The sequence below is a fragment of the Drosophila hydei genome, unplaced genomic scaffold, assembly GCF_003285905.1.
Source record: "Drosophila hydei strain 15085-1641.00,03,60 unplaced genomic scaffold, DhydRS2 tig00008114-arrow-pilon, whole genome shotgun sequence".
In the NCBI taxonomy this organism is placed as follows: Eukaryota; Metazoa; Arthropoda; class Insecta; order Diptera; family Drosophilidae; genus Drosophila; species Drosophila hydei.
In genome coordinates this window covers 4,510,919-4,527,785 of record NW_022045827.1, presented here as the reverse complement: position 1 = coordinate 4,527,785, position 16,867 = coordinate 4,510,919, and the positions used below count along the sequence as shown (strand labels likewise).

Sequence of the window (16,867 nt, the reverse complement as noted above, 5' to 3'; positions counted from 1 at the left end):
ACTGCCAACAAAAGAACAAATAATACTTTATATAATATACATCGATTTATATACATATATATAATATAAATATATATTTATTTTTATCCTATTTAATTTGTATTGAACATTACAATAGTGTTATTTTGAAATAGTCTGTGACAATAGTAGCCATTGTTGAGGACAGCTTATTATGTGTCAATATTGTCAATTCAGTTGAGGCTGACTTTGCGATTGGCTTTGTCGCGAGCTCTCGCATTGCACAATAGAGAGGAAATTTAAATTGAGTAAATGGCAAATTGCACACAAAGGTAAATAGTAGAGGCTATAAAAAAAGGCAGCTCACGTGTCTGATGCTATTTGCAAAGGCGCTGCCAGCTACATCTGCTTATGGTCTGGTGTCGTCTGTGTAAGCTAGATCCCTTACTCAGAAGCTTTAGCCGCACTCCCTCTCCCCGTCTCCCACTCTAATTTCGACTTGCATTGGCATTGTTGTGTTGCACATTCAACTTGCGCCATGCTCTTGTGCTCGCTTGTATTATTTCGTTTGGCTCAGCCCAGGCGAACGAACGTGTGTGAGAGCATAAATGAATGGAATGGATATCTGATATGTGCATGCATACGGCATACAAGCACACAAGCAGGAGGACACAGCAGCAGTCGTCGCAAACTCATTCAAGTGGCATTATAATAAACTAAGTTAAGGCGACAATTTCCACGTACCTTATTGCTTGTTTGTTTGCATTCGTTTGCCGTTCAATCCGCCTGCTCGCTCTGCGCTCAGCCAAGAGCTGCAGCCGTCAGCTGCAGTTGTGCAAACAGCACACGCCTAGACGCATCTGCACTTTGCCAGTTTTATGCTCCTGTGTGCCCCTCGCTCCAGAGACGCCTGGCCTGGCTCTGCTTGCTGGATTTACATAGCTGGATTTAGTGGCACTTAGTGGGTAATTGCTATGCAACACTCATATCTAGGTAACGATCGCTGACAGCACTTTATGAAAAAATTACACATACGACCCGTTTACTGCTTCTTCAAACAAGTTGAAATGAGCCACTCTTCATTGTATTCAAATGTATTTGAACAAAGTTTATATTTTCTACTACCTTTTTTCCACCTCAATTAAGCAACTCTTTCAACTATAAGTAGTTGTCAGCATTGCGGACACTGTGACAACTTTTTAATGCTGCCAAAGGGTTGCGATGGAAGTCTCGCAGGTAGCTGGTGGAAATTATTAATATTTCAACAGGCTTAAAGTAGTTTAGACCATGTTAATTAATTGCAGCACACGACCACAAGCGCGGAGGGGGGAAATAAGCGCAAACTGAGTAATTGGCCATTGTCTGGCAGAGCCAAAGAATCTGAGTACTTGACTGCGTCTGAGCAACAAACACAATGCATTAATCATAGAACAAGGCGAACTAAGAGGGCAAGTGAACGACTTGTCAACGATGTCTCAGCTGCTGCTGCTGCTGCTGATGCTTTGTCTATGCATTATCCTAATTATGATATGTTTGCGCTGACTGTTCAGATTGGCACGTGCGACTCTCTCTCTATCTATCTTATGAGTGCAGCTAATGAACATATAGGCAAAATGATTGATCGGTTTCATTTGTGGCTTAGCTTTGTGCTCACGCGCACATGACATCTAATGGCTTGCGGTTGGCATTTGGACGTGGCTTATATAAGGCCTGAGACAACAATAGCTTTTCGTTGCTATGGGTATAGCTGAGCAGATATTGAAAGGAAATAGACTCAGTTTGCATTAGTATATTCATTCAGTTCTAATTAAACGTTGCTCTACATACACTTCGAATCGAATATAATTCAACTAGCATCCGCTCTTCCATTTTAAAGCTTGGCATACCTGTGTAGGCGCTGCTTGTGTCTGTAACTGTCTGTTTCAATTTCATCTGCACATTGTTGTCAATTATTTGTGACATGCCAGTTCGAGTTTATAAACTGGCACTTTAGAGAGTTCGCAGGTTTCTTGTGGGTCGGTTTGGGCGGCCGTTGGCAATAGAATAACAGCCTGAGTTCTATCTTCGCACTTTAACGTAGATAAAGTGACATTTATTGGCTGTCAGTCGGTCAGTCAATAAGTCAGTCAGTCAGTCAGACAGTCCCAGGCTGGCACAGCACTTTGTCAGCCTTTATGCCTTCTGGACAATGTAATGATGTGCCTTGCATATGAAATTATTCTTGTCACCCTCATGGCGTTCGACATGTGTGTACAGCCGGAGCAAGTGCTGTCTTAGGCTTGACTGTGTCTGTCTCTCTGTACTCATCATAATTGTATGATGACATCTATGTCTTCAATGCCACAAATTTGCTCACAGCCAAGCTTAATAATTTAGTCAGAAGCCTCAGCAGTGCCGTGCGTGTTAAGTGTTTGATAATTTTCATTTACAATTTCAAATAATTATAGCTTTTATCTGACATTAATTTCTTTTGAAAGCCTATTATGCTTTTAGCAGTCAAATATTTTCTGGTTGATTAAATTCAACTCTTGCTCTATAAGTTATGACTTATGATTTGCAAATAGCCCCAAGGTCATTTAAATTAAATTACACACGCACGATTTTGACGCCTCGTATAAGGAGACATTTATTGATGTTCAGATATGTGGCTTATTATACCACAGCAATAGAGTTGTGAAATATGGAGCAAAGCAAGCTAAGGGCATGGGCTAGGCTGAAGGCAAGGAGTGAGTGAAAGAGAGAGAGTCAGAGAATGAGAGTAACTCTTTCAAAGCTAATAAATAATTATTTATAAACATTCATGCACATAAGAAGCATACTTAAGTGCATCTCTTTCTCTCTCAGCCTATAATTCCATATCTTTATTATGCATACATTCATTTATGGTCATTTGAATATATATATGTATACAGCTTTAGGCAAAAAAACAACTATTAAAGCAATTCTTAAGCACAAGGAAACAATATTTAGGGAAATTAAAGAGCTTCGACTATAAATACTTAGAACAAACATAGCGAGATATCTATAGCGAGATACGGGTGCTTCATCTGGACAACAGTTGCTTTATACCTGTTCAGAAAACTACAATCCACAGAATGTCATATATGCAGACAAGTCTTAGGGGCTTCAATCTCAAAGAGAAAGACTTGATTTGATTCTCGTTTGCCTACTGGCATATGGCATTAAAGTGTAAAGCGCTGCAAATCTTATCTGAACTCAAGGAAATCGAAAAATGGAATGTTTTCTAAATAAAGAGAAAGGCAAAACCCAAAACGAATAAGACATGGGCATATATATTCGATAGAAACTATCGATAGGAAACGAAAATTTTCGTTTGTGCCAAGTGATAGAAGCAAGCGGAAGTATTTGATATACAGCATCTTTGGCCCTGAGCTAAATAAAAAAAAGAAAATGGGATTTATTTGCTTACACACATAGGAAACTCTTCAAATAAACAACTCCACGTATATGAAAGACCTCAAATAAATAAACCCAAAAATAAGCAATCATTTCTGCAAAATGCATATTCTAATTGAGCATCTACCCCATTTGGTATATATTCTACCATTGAGTTTTCGTTAAATGTATCTTTACTATGCGACGTCAAGCTGCTGCGCAGTTAGCAGAGTTCATGAAATGTCAAATGTCTAGACAAACGACATGGCAAATATTATTTGAATGGCAATTAAGTGGCCAATGCTGTGGCCACAACATTCACGATGGCTAAAGTAGCCCGCAGCGAAACACATGCAGAGGCTCGCAGAGCCGAAGAGTTTCGAATTAAAAGTAAGATAAGAGTTGAGCTGCGTGTGATTCGGTAATCAATAAAAGATACGTCTGCAGCGTCATTTGGCATGCGAGTGTCATGCGCGTCGCTTAAGCGTTAAAGCGTCGACATGGACATGATTCTGGCATGCGGACTGGCGATGTGATTGCCAACAGAGCTGTGTGTAATGCAGAAAGCCAAATATTAGCTCTGCAGCTGGCAGCGTTTTCAATTAATTTCGCCGAATGCATCTTCAATCGTGCATTAAAATGAAAATGTAATCAAGGCAACGACAAGCGCCGCCGCCAGTTGCGCGCGGACCTGACCGCAAGATGGACCAAGGGGCGTATACGTTTTGCCAAGAAATATGTAATTAAAATCATTCTTCGTCTGTCGTGGACTCGCCACAGCACCAGCAGCAGCAAAAGGAAAAACGAAGTTGACCCATTGAAGATTTTTCATTATTTTAAAATGTGCAGCACAAGTGTTGGATATATTTGCTTATCGCTCATACGTCTCGTTTAAAATGTATGTGGCCAGCCTTTGCAGACACAGAGCACAGTCGCACCAGAGTCACACCCACTTGCACATGATATGCTACGCTGATAGAATAGCGGCTATGCCAAATGAATATAAAAATGAATGAAATATTCACTTACTCGGGCCTCAGTAGGCAGCAGCAGTTGCTCAATGTCCGTCATGTCCTGCCGTCTGGCGCTTCTTATCTCGACATTATGCTCGCTGCGCTGCATTTATATTTAAATGTATTTAAACGACCGACAATTTGAGAGCATCATCGCCGAGCATTGTCAGTGGCGGCAGCACACCATGCACATTTATTGTCTGTCTGACTGTCTTGGACCCGGTCGTGCACCCCTTTTGGTCCATGCGCTACAGCTACAGCTGCAGCTGCCGTCGACCGACAAACCCATTTGTTTGCGCGTATTTGGCTTTGGCTGCTTGCACTGAGATAAAAGTAAATATGTGGCATTGGGAAAAGCTGGCGGTTTCATTTGCCCAGAACTCCACTCGGTTCGCTTGCTCCACATTGTGGTGCTCGCTGCGCTCAGCTCAACTTTTATTTTTGTTTCCCTTTTTGTGGCTCGAACGCATTCTTGCATAATTTTAATTTATTTTCGCCGCTTTTTGGTATTTTATTGAATTTACTGCATGGTACAGTGCCTGGCCTGCATGTTGGCTTGCTATACAATTTTATTATAGCTTGTGACAGACTGCAGACTCCTGCATATGAGTATGTGCTTATGCTTAATAATAAGGTGTCTAGTTGGTCAATCGTAGCTTAGCCCAGCGCTTTGCTTAAGAACAAAGGTAATAATTAATTGTAAATACCCAGTCGATTGTCAAATGGATTTGAATCCCTTAGAAATTAATTTGTGGACTACGCTTTACCTTTCCCTTGGCCATTTTAATTGGTTTGCGAGCACATAAGCCGACCATAAGTCTCCAGGTAAAAGTGTGCCAGGCGTAAAAAAATATTAAGTTGACAGTGGACACACGTACACGCCTATGTGTGTGTGTGTGCAAGCCTGCCTAGACAATTTTAATGGCCATTGTGGTAAATGAAATGCGCTTAAGATTAAAAGCTGCGCATGGGCTGTGAGACTATGTTAAATCCACAAAGCAAACATAAGCACAAACACGCAGCCAGAGCAAGAGAGAGCAGAGAACAAATGGGTAAAATAGACACAAGAGGACATATTCGAATCAGCAATACCCTACAGTTTGCCTCTGGTAAAATAAATGTTTATATTCATATGAAACATACGATTCATAGACTTAAAGCAGGAATTTACTTCACTACGTGAGATAATTTTATGCTGATATACTTGACTCGAGTATACATATACCCCATTGGGATATTATTTATCTATAGGGCATATACATACAGTTACAGTTACAAATATGACGGGGCGCTGCTGCTGTCACCCACATGGCCAGCAAGCAAACATTTTAAAGTTCAAAAGAAGGTCCTTAACCTGCTGCCAGCGGCAGGCAGCTCAGCACTTGCACTCAGTTGCAGTTGCAGTTGCAGTTGCTTTGCTATTTTATGCAACTGCTGCTGCTGCTGCTGTTGTTGGCTGCTAAATGAAGTAAGTGTTGAGGCACAAGCAAACAAATGCGAGGCGTTGGGCGTAAGATGCGTCAGCAAAAGCAAGTGCCAGGCAGATAAACAGGGTCAGCGCTCTGGGCAATTCATATTACTTAGTATTTTTAGCATTAAGTTAATCTTGTTTAAGATAAAGAATAGCTTAAGACAAATTATCTATTATAGTTCAAATCAGACTTCAATCTGCATCAAAACTCTGATGATTATTGATTCAATAATTCTATGTTACATGATTACAATAAATGCAATGGAAGTTATTTGTTTGTCAGCAGTCAGTTTTGGATAATGGAGATCACAGCTATACAGCGTTATGCATGCGCCGATATCGTTCGATGCTCTGGTTGAGATTGAGGCGTTTAAAATTTTGACATAAACGTGGCGTTGATGTGGCCTCATTGGCTGCGGCAACTGCTGCCGCAGACTGCGAGCGCTTGCGTTGCTCTCGCTCAACGCTTTGGATGGGATTTAGACGTGCAAATGGCCGAGTCGCCTGAGGTGTCTTTGGCTCGGCTGCCTCCGTTATGGTTCTGTTTCCCAGCACCGGTGTTAGCTGCTCCTGACGTTGCCGGTGGCGCAAACGCAGCACAACCATCATAATACGATCTTTTTCAAATGCGGCCAAGAGCCAGAGCAATACAAGTAAGGCAACACCCACAGTCACAACAAGGTGCACATTGTTCACCAACAGGCTGTGCAGCAATGCTATATTCGATAAAATACTTGTATTCGTCATTTTCCTAAGGACGATAAATGAATTTGTTTAGTTTTCTTTCAAGACGTTAAAAAAGTTGCTTCGTTTTCAATTGTTCAACATAGCATTAACAGATTAGTGTACAAGTGCCACATGGCCTGGACAGATCATGTTATTAACTAACTCCAGAGTCAACAGCTGAACAAACATAAACAAACAATCGAAAGGCGACAGCGAAGACATTCGAAGAAGAAGTAGAATGCTTGAGAAACGTTTCCTTCATTTTAAAGAGCAAACAGTCTGTCATAAATTTAACCACAGTCACCGAGGTGGCTGAGGCGCCGCTTGACCATAACTCAAAAGTTCAAAAAGGGCTCTTAACCCGCTGCTTGAGGCTGTGGCTAAAGCTGCAGCAAAGCTAAACAAATACGTATGTACACAGACAGTGGCATGAAAATAAATTAAAAATGTGTGAAGCTTAGCACACAATGAGAAATATACACACAGACGCACACCCGCACACACACTCACAGACATATTAAGCAACGTGACTTGCCAGCCTGCTGCTAAGTACATATGGACTCAAGTGTCTCTGTGTGTGTGTGTGTTCGTTGGCTTGTGCGTCTATACATATTTAGCATGTTATGAAAAATGTATACACAGGCCGGCTCAAATGGGTCTGGTGTCTCGAATGCAATGCCTTTGTTTGTCTAGCACGTCCCAACAGCAGCCAGCCTGAGCTGGGGCTGGAGCCGTAGCCAGAGCCGGAGAGGCAGCTAGCTGAGGCTTCTATCAGGCGGCATCAGGCCCGCCAGGCTACGATTTAATGACAAAAGTTATGACGACAAATGACTCAGTTGACTTTCACTAGTAGGAATCAGAGCTCGGCCACAATGGGACTATGAATCATATTTCTTCTTCGCTTGATTTTCATTTCCATTTCCATTTTCGCATTTCACTTTTTCACTTCTGCCATTCTGCTGCGCGCTGATTTCGCAGCAAATTTTAAAGCATTCGCCCATTTATCATTATGCAAATTGTTAATTAATTTTATATAAATATATATAAACGAGCCGAAAAAATTAATTACGCATAATGTGGACGCTTTTATGCATGGCAAATAATTACGACACGCAACAAAGTCGCTGCATTTGCTAAAAAAATTTATGTAAATTGCAATTTGTTAATCAACTGTATTTAGAGTAAATTGAAAGATAAAAAACAAAAAAAACAACAAAACTTATCTACATGTTCAGCTCGGCACTAAAGTTTTTCAAATTGATATATGCAAATGTGTGTGCTGTAAGTCGGCCTTATCACACGCTGCGAACAGTAAATTGAAAATTGCATAATAATTTGCTATGGTTTATAATACGGCGTGTAATAGTAGATTTACAAAATGAATAACAAATCGTTTAAGTACATTTAAATCAATTTCATTTTGTGATAAATTCAGAACTAAAATATAGAATTTGCTGCTGTTCAATTAAGCTTTTATTATGATATTTGTAAATGGTTATCTAATATATATATAGATATAGTTATGCTTGTGACGGGTGCTGTTTTCAGAGTTGTAGAAGCTTAAAGCATAATAAAACAATAAAATATATTTTTTTTATCAAAAGAACGTTATGTTTTGGATAGGTAATTTTATGACATAAATTTTTGAATATTATTTTGGCCATGTGGGCTCAATGGCTGACGCTTATATGGCGCAAGCTGAAAAATAAATTTCCAAAATTATTTAAATCAGGTGCAGCATATTTTCTAAGACTTATGTACCAATGGTGTAAACTCAAGAGCAGCAAAGAGTAATTTTCCGTGGATGTTATGATATCACACTTCCAATTGTGAGAATTCCGCTTATATACTTATTCATACATCATTCTGTACGCCATAAAATGAACAAAGTGAATTATTTTCCTACAAATTGCCACAATTGCAAGCGTTGCTTTGGGATAAGTCTGTGCATAATAAAATCTCAGGCTAAACTCAACCATCAGCTGTTAAATGGGCACTAAAATAAAACACACTTTGTATAACTTTAGTTATTGATACAAATCTGCTTCTCTTCACAGAGCAGCAACAATATTTATTATGGCTTCATTTCATTTGTTCAAGCATAAGTTTGATTAGGTCGAACAACTAATTAATGGCTTGGACATTTGTCAGCCTTTGGTTGCAAAGGCTAAATGGCAAACGAGTGGTTAAAGTATTAATAGCAAGTCAAATAAACCTGGCTTAGTTTCAACTGAACAGACACAGACACTCAGAGATAGAGAGAGAGCGTGCATAAACTTGTTAGCCATAAATTAAGATAATATTACGCCACTTGCCGCTAAGCAAACGCCTGTCAATATTTGTGCATTGTGCATGTCCCTCTGATTTGCAAATCGCATCAAGCCGATAATAAATTGGCCTCAAACTCAAAATTGAACTAATAATAATTGCTAAAGTGCATGGGCAGACAACTTCACAAGGCTTCAGGGCACTTCTGGGCCTCTGTAGAGCTTACTCTCAAATTTCTGATTTCATTTAAGGTCAATAGAGCCAGGCTCGCACACACATGGCTTTAACTTTGAGTATTATTTACTGACACACAGGCCGAAGGCTAAAATGTGCCACAAAGTGGCTGCTCGTCCTTGTATTAATTCAATTTTATTACGCATACGCATCGTGTGTCGCACAGAATGACACGAAGTAAATACAAGTTGCACAAATGTCCTTTCAAGCCTACCTTTTTGCCTGTGCGTAAATCTGCAATGCAGCAGCTTTAATTGTGCCTTGGTTGACAAGTCAGTTGCAAACACCACCCACCGCCCACCACCCAACGTCGATGTGCAATCACAACACACTTCTCTACTGCTGCAGCAATTAATTAGCGTACAGCATTGATTGTTTTGTCTATTAGATGTGCACTTCAGCTGCGCCTTACGCAACAATCACGCTTAGCTTAGATATATTATCCTAAATAGTATTATCTCGCATTAGTGGTCATTAACAGCAAAAGCTGAATCTTCATGCGCAATTATGTAATTTGAAAAGATATTAATAATAAATCAAGGTATCTTCATGAGAGTACAAGCTAAGACCATTGCCACAAGAGCTGCTGCTTAAGATAAGAGAAAGGGAGAGGGGGAGAGAGAGAGCGAGAGCGAGAGAGATATATAGAAATAGAGAGAAAAAGAAAGAGAGAGAAAGAGACATAGAGAGGCGAGAAAGAAAGAGAGTAAAAAAGAGACTGATGGAGAGTTGAAAACAAGGAGAGAGTGAGAGAGAGAGGAGGAGTAGAGAGAGAGAGAGAGACTCAGACTTTCCACCAGGCAGATCAATGTACGGAATCATCAATATCGTAACGATCCAGACGCCGATCATTTTGAAGGCATTCTTATCCTATCCTTGTGTCGATCTCATATCATGTTCTTCGTTTAGTGCTTTAAGCACTACTTGCAAAGTTCATAGCAAATAAGTTTACTATCAATCAATTTATATTGCAGGTGTCACAGATATTGTATCAAAGGCTCTGTACGTAAAGGTTTGGAAAAAAATGAATTAGTGTCCAATGTACTAGTAAAATTAATTACCTCCAAGTACCTGAGCTAGCTATGTGTCTGTCCAGATTTAATTTGAATTAAATTTCTAAGAAAAATCTGTTTAAATTTGGAGAGAGCCTTCAGCAAGCATAAAAATAAGCTATTTCAACACTTAAACTATTTCAACATATAAACTATTTAAATAATTGATTATTATCAACAATTGCATGAATATAATGGCAACAAATGTTCAGACTTCTTTAGTCACAGGCAGTTTTCAGTACAGCAAAAACTCGTCCATATGGAACGCTCAACTCCTTTTCATTTTTAAATAATTTTAGTTTATTGAACTCTCTCATATTTAATCGAACTCATTCTTTGGAGTATATAGAGTGCTGCTCTATCAAAGCGCATACTTATTTTGGATTTTTAATATTTTACAGCCGTGGCTGTAGGCTTGGCTGGCGTTGAGCTTTGTGCAATTGCTTTTCCCGGATATTGTTGTTAGTTTTTACTTTTGAGTTTGCGTTTTTGTTTGCATTTTGTGGTTCTTTTGTTTTTTGCACGGCCTGCATTCAGATTGCTTTCGTTGTTGTTATCCGTGTTGCTGTTGTTATTGTTGATGGTGCTTGGCTGCTGTTGCTGCTGCAGTAGCTGGTGCTGCTGCTGCCGTGTCCTATTTGTATCCTGTCGGCTGCGGCACCTCGCACACATTTATGTCTATTGGCGCGCGTCCATTTCCATTTCATTTCCGTTATTGCAAAACTTTTCGTATTAAATATATTTTTCTCTGTTTTGCTTCGCATGCCGCGCGCTGCGATTGTTTCATTTCGATTGTTGTTGCTGTCGCTATTGTTGTAGCTGTTGTTGGGTTTTGCACTTTTGCAAAGTTGTTTGTTGCTATTATTTCTGGTACTTTATGCGCCCGTTGCCATTATTGCAGTTGTTTCCTTTATTGCACTAGTAAGCATAAAAATGTTTGCATTTGCATATAAATATATAAACATTATATATATAAACTTGTACATATGCAACTGCTCTGAGCCCACCTCATTTAGTGCGGCATACTTAAGAGCCGTTGAGATTTCTGTAGAATTGACATGCAATTTGTTATAATTGCCACAGCGCCCAGCGCGCGCTATTCACTGAGGCAACTCGGCCAAATAATCTGACCCTGATTAGCCAGCAGCCAGCAGGCAGCAGGCAGCTTGTTGTTGCTGCAATTAGCATGTTGCGCTGCCATAAATAAAATTAACCACAATGCCCCAAACAACATGGCCAACAATGCTGGCCCCCGCCGCGCTCAAAAACTACAGCTCAACTCCGTTAACAGCGATACAATTGTTCCATACACTCTCCATCTGCAGCACTGTGCAAACGCTTTACAAGCTTTCATTAATAAAGAAATAAGAACAGAGAACAATTTAACTTTAATGATAAATTTCCTAATCGATTAAATTCTACTGAGATCAGCAGATTTAATTTTGTCACAGATATTCGAAATATTGATCGAAGGACGCTTGAGCTCGTGTAGCTAAATCCTTTATATAATTTCTTCGACAGCATATTTTGTATTTGGTGCGTAGCGCAACAAAAAGTTTCTCATATATATATATTTTTTTTTTGACGGAATTTTGTTGAGTTTTTGCACAAATGAAACAAATGTTTTTGCATATTTTATGGCCCAGTGCATTGTGCAAACTGCCGAATTCGCCGCCGACCGCAGAATTTTGCGCATTTAAATTAATGATACGAAATGTCAGCGAAATGTTCCACCGCAAATCACAAATTATTTTGTGTTCTTTTTGGAAATTCGTTTCAGTTATGTGAGGGCATCTTAAATTTTCAATTTTTTCGGTTTTTTCTTTGTATTGGAGTCGTGGGAGATGTGAAATGGAAAATAACTCAAGTTGGCCTAGGAAAGAACGGCATCCTTGAACCAGAAGGACATGCGATCTTCACGGCAGCGCTTGAGTGGCTCATTTTGTGTGTACATGCGAATCAGAGAATGAAAACGATTGTGTTTGAGCTCATTTCCGGCCCTGAGGCGATCACTGAGCTGTGCTGCCTTCTCGCATAAGGCTTTCGTAGTCGTCATCGACATTTGCATTTCCTTCTTAATGTAAGCAGCCACGTCCCTTACCGAGGCTCTGCTGCCATCGAAGCACACTGGTGCAGCTGCTGAATCGTTTGCTTTAGACTTCACTGAAACATTATCTGCTCCGTCTTCATTTGTCTTAGACTTGATCGAAACACGGGAAACATTATCTTCGTTTTGGTCCTTAGTCTTGGATCGGACAGAAACATGAGATCTGTTATCTGCTTGATTAGTCGCGTTGGACTTAACCGAAACACGCGATAAGTTATCTGTATTGCGCTCATTAGCTTTTGACATAACTGAAATACGGGATTTATTATCTTCATTGATTTCCTTAGCCTTGGAATTGGCAGATATACGCGATATGTTATCTGCTTGAGGATCAGTCGCTTTGGACTTAACCGAAACTCGTGATTTATTGTCTGTTTCATGATCGGGGCCTTTTGACTTAATTGAAACACGGGATTTATTATCTTCATTGTGGTCCTTAGCCTTGGAGCTGAGAGAGACACGTGATATGTTATCGGCTTGAGGTTCAGTCACTTTGGACTTAACCGAAACTCGTGATTTGTTGTCTGCTTGACGATCAGTAGCTTTCGACCTAACCGAAGCACGAGATATGCTATCCGCTTGACGATCGTTAGCCTTAGATCTTATAGAAACACGCGAAATGTTATCCGACCTGCCTGAAACGCGAGAAGCATTGTCAGCCTGGGCAGCATTCGCTGCCATGGACACACTGTCTCCATGAAGCTTCTCTTCAATGCCACCAGCACCTGTGCGATTGTGACTCACTGATGACTGATTTGCTTCGGCATTTTTCTTTATTGTATTCAAGTTGGGCTTGGCCGTCAGTGTGATATTCGATTCAGTACGTTTGCTGAAATGCGAGGGCATGCTCATGTTATCTCTATGCTGGTTAAAGTTCGACTTATTCGCACTCATACCCGAAGGCGCCACTGACGGGATATCTGAAACGGACACGCTACTTGCCTTAGAATCCAAATCAGTTTTTTTGATAGGCATTATTACGTTCAAGGAACTTTTACTGTCGTCTGTCTCTGGCGCAGCACTCTTCGGCTGGAGGCCAGCGTTAATGCGCCCCTCATCAATGACGCTTTGTTTGGCAGCGGTCATTTCCTCATTGATGGCTTTTGAAATTGAAACTTCGCCCCTTTGCGATTTGATAACTCCAATATCATTTTGCTGAGCGAGCGAGTCTTTCGAAATAGATCTCATGTTATAACCCTTCGGTGGCCAAGTCTCATATAGAGGCTGCGGATATATCGTACTGCTTGGCTTCTTGTAACTGCAGCACTGGCTCTGACTGGGCCCCACGCTGAATGGATTGAAAAGAACGCCCATTTCATTCATAAACATATTGGCTATGTTCTTAAAAAACAGCCCGGCCAAAGTATTCCAGCTGACTCACAATCTAGTCCTCAAACTTAGTATAAGAAGCTTAGGCAAATGTGAGATTTCCTTCTTTGTGTTTCAAATACCAAAGCTACCTATATTTTATTGCATTTTATTTTTTCAAGGACTAGACAAAATATCTACACAATGGTGAATTTTTGAAGGAACTAAATGAAAAATATATCAAATATACAAAATTCAATTAGTAGTCTGAATATTGATTGAAATGACAAGTTTTTCTGATTGATGTGATTGCCTAGAAAGCATCTAAAGGGAGTACAGCTAGCTTTGTGATAGTGAGTTACAATATAATATATGTATTGAATACAACCTAAATATAGACAGAGCTCTGAAATATTGATCTGTTAAACCAACTGCAGAACTAATAAAGCAAGGCTGATGGCATTTGCTTTGATGTTCAGCATCTAGAGATAGGCCTTGATTAGATCCATGCAGCTCCTCGTCCTGAAAATGATGTTATGTTACTAGCAATGTGCTTGCTATTGTTATTGTTGCCTTGAGCATATCAAATAGCACATAAATTTGAATCTAATATCATGAACAGTGAAGTCGAAGCTCAATTCCCCTGCTTGTTACATATGCAAGCAGACAATCAATACAATCATATGCTTCTGTATGTCTGATATTACTTTGAACATAAACTAAGACTTCTAGAAATTGCTTAAATTCATAAGCAGCCGCATCAAAGACGCACGAATTTGAATACTTTCAGTTTATTACGGTTAAAATCTTAAATAAATTATTTAGTTATCATCCTGGCATTATAATATGCAGAATTTAAATATATATGTGTTTAGCATAAATTCCTTTTAAAAACTTGTAGACACACGAATCGCTTGTCAAGACGATTAGTTATAATAGACTTCCAGGCGTTTACTCAGCTCAGCCGCCCTCGCAACAAGGACTTGCGTGAGCCTTGTTGACTCATCTAGATCCCGTTTTATTGATTCAGCCACCTGCTTCATCGATGGTGTGACCCTGTTGAGTACGTGTATTGGCCTCAAGACACGGGAATCTTTGCCTCTGATCGTTGATTGGGATCGCGCACCAGACGTCAGTTCTGGCTGAAAGCTAGAACGACTTCCTTGTGACCTTCGTGAAAGGCCCGTAAAATTTGAATGGCCACCTGCGTTTTCACGCCTGCTCATCCAAGACGATGACAGTTTGGTTTCCCTTTTTTCCCGGTGATTCGATTTTGAGCTGTGTTGGACCAAAGAACGTGAACTCTTCGACTTGCCACCTATGTGATAGCGTACTTCCTCAGCCAATTGCTTTTTGGAAGCGCTCATCTCTTTGTTTATCGCATTGGAATCTGTAACTTCACCCAATAGCGATCGATTTTTTTTGAGCACTTCTGACTGTGACTTGCGCATGGTGGCCCGCGATACTGATCTGTTCACGTGTTCCTTTGGCTGTGGCCATGTCGCATATACAGGTGGTGGATACGTTGGAGTGCTAGCGGCAACGTAATTATACCCTTTGCTCTCGACTGGCCCAATGTTGAAAGGATTGAAGGGCTCGCAATATTCATCCAGAAACATTTTGGCAATCTTTAAAATATTGTATGCAGACAATATATATTTAGATGATGTGTACAATTCAGCTAAATCAATCGATGTATCCAGGACACGATGCTGGAACACTAGCTCTTTTCTGCGTGTTGCCTAACCAAATACTATTTTTTTTAATGGTTATATTAATGCATTTTTATTGACCCGGATTTCGATAAATGCACACTATTATGTAACTGAAAATTTCAAATAAACTGAATTAAAATTACTAAAATCAAGTGTGACTTTGATGCTGGAAGCTGCACAGCCTTCATGGCTTGCTGAGCTACATTCTACAATTGCAGGTTGATTGTTTGCTGCCAGCTAATTCTCTTTTTACTTTTCGTTAAGATCTCGCAAATATTAATATTAAATATTCATTTTAAGTTTCTATTTTAATATTTTTATTGTTTTTAATTAGCACAGTTGAGACCAGTTATGCGTCTATGTAATACATCATCGAAACAATGTGATATTGTTATAGGCTTCAATGCGGTTGCTCAGCTTGGTGGTCTTTGCGATTAGCGATTCTACTTTCTTTATGTATCGAACCAGCTGCCTTCTAAGTGAAGCAATCACAATCTTCAGTACCTGTCTGGGATTGCTGGTAGTGTCTGAGTTGGTGTCATCCGAGCCATTTGGATATCCTTTCAGTGGAGCATGGGAGCAGAGTCCTCGACTTTTTGTCTTGGACCTTGATGCGTGAAGACTGGAAGTCTTTATCCTTAAATTGGACTCTGTGCGTTCAAGGTTATATCGGTGTCCCTTTGCAGCTGAAGAGGGAATCGGGTTAATTAGCTTCGAATTCCGGCGGTCCTTCAACGTTTGTCTAGATCTTACCGATGTCGTCGAAGTCTCTTTGGAACACATTTCTTTTGTAATTGTCCCAACATTGAACGGACTAAAGAATACCTTATTATCACTCATAATATCAGACGAAGTTCTTAATAAATCTCGAAGTTAGTTTGCTGTAAGTATTATATAATTCTATTTCATTGTTCACCCACAGTATAATCCGGAGAGCAAATTACGATATACTGATAGGATCTATCCGACAATGTAACCGAAATAAATTTTAACTAACTTAATTTTACTGTTCACTGTGCCAAAACCAAAACCGAACTAAACTTAACTCTTCCATGCCGAAGCTTAACAAAATTATTAACGTCGTTTACATGGAATACTATGTAGATCCTGAAACAGCTTTACTGTTTGGTTTCCTAAGAACGATAACATCTAGCAGTGTAAGCTCTTGCCATTAGACAGGGACTTTCGCGTACATGAATAAAAGTCTTCAATTCATTAGACTAAATGCTTTGTCACGGCGCCTACGTTCGTCTGAGAGAGTGAGGCGTCGGGCAAATGCCGCGTCAGCTGACTCCTACTTCAACTCGGGCTTAGGAATATTTTAATTAAAAAGGCCAAAACACCGAGCTCTGAGCTACACATATTGTAATCAATGTTGCAAAGACTTCGAATGTACGTGCTGATAAGGCCGTTGCCAGACAAAAGGCTGCCACTGTCGCTGGCTGACAGTCGGCTCTTGACAATTTACTTGCTGCATGGCACAAATTAATGAGTTCCTGCACTCAGTGTGTGTGGCAAGGGGGTGTGGCATGCCAGCCTGTGTGTGTGTGTAACTCCTTTGTTGTCTCATCTCTGTCGAGTATTTGTCAAGTTGATTCATGTAATAGGCATTGCATTTA

General features: G+C 40.0%; 1 protein-coding gene and 1 long non-coding RNA gene across 3 annotated transcripts; both read right to left on the bottom strand.

The window, feature by feature from the left end:
* Positions 1 to 11,584: 11,584 nt before the first annotated feature.
* On the bottom strand, positions 11,585 to 15,381 carry LOC111599473. The gene is made up of 3 exons (XM_030224535.1): positions 14,475 to 15,381; positions 13,962 to 14,055; positions 11,585 to 13,601 (listed from the first exon to the last, which is right to left on the bottom strand). The coding sequence occupies exons 1-3, from the start codon at positions 15,150 to 15,152 to the stop codon at positions 11,992 to 11,994; spliced, it is 2,382 nt and encodes a 793-aa protein (XP_030080395.1). The 5' UTR covers positions 15,153 to 15,381; the 3' UTR covers positions 11,585 to 11,991.
* Positions 15,382 to 15,793: 412 nt separating this feature from the next.
* Positions 15,794 to 16,247, bottom strand: LOC111599483. Of its 2 annotated transcripts, XR_002751434.2 has the most exons (3): positions 16,169 to 16,247; positions 16,002 to 16,104; positions 15,794 to 15,934 (listed from the first exon to the last, which is right to left on the bottom strand). It is a non-coding gene; the product is annotated as an uncharacterized LOC111599483 (long non-coding RNA). The 2 variants fall into 2 exon arrangements; XR_002751433.2 differs by having other exon boundaries at positions 16,002 to 16,237.
* Between the last annotated feature and the right edge of the window lie 620 nt (positions 16,248 to 16,867).

What these genes read in the sequence shown, in the direction of transcription:
- LOC111599473 (XM_030224535.1), bottom strand. Translation starts at nt 15,152, where the DNA reads ATGTTTCTGGATGAATATTGCGAGCCCTTCAATCCTTTCAACATTGGG. An exon ending in AGCTGAGTAAACGCCTGGAA is followed by an intron (nt 14,056 to 14,474) that starts GTCTATTATAAC and finishes CATCATTTTCAG; the next exon opens with GACGAGGAGCTGCATGGATC. An exon ending in CTTTATTAGTTCTGCAGTTG is followed by an intron (nt 13,602 to 13,961) that starts GTTTAACAGATC and finishes CTAGATTGTGAG; the next exon opens with TCAGCTGGAATACTTTGGCC.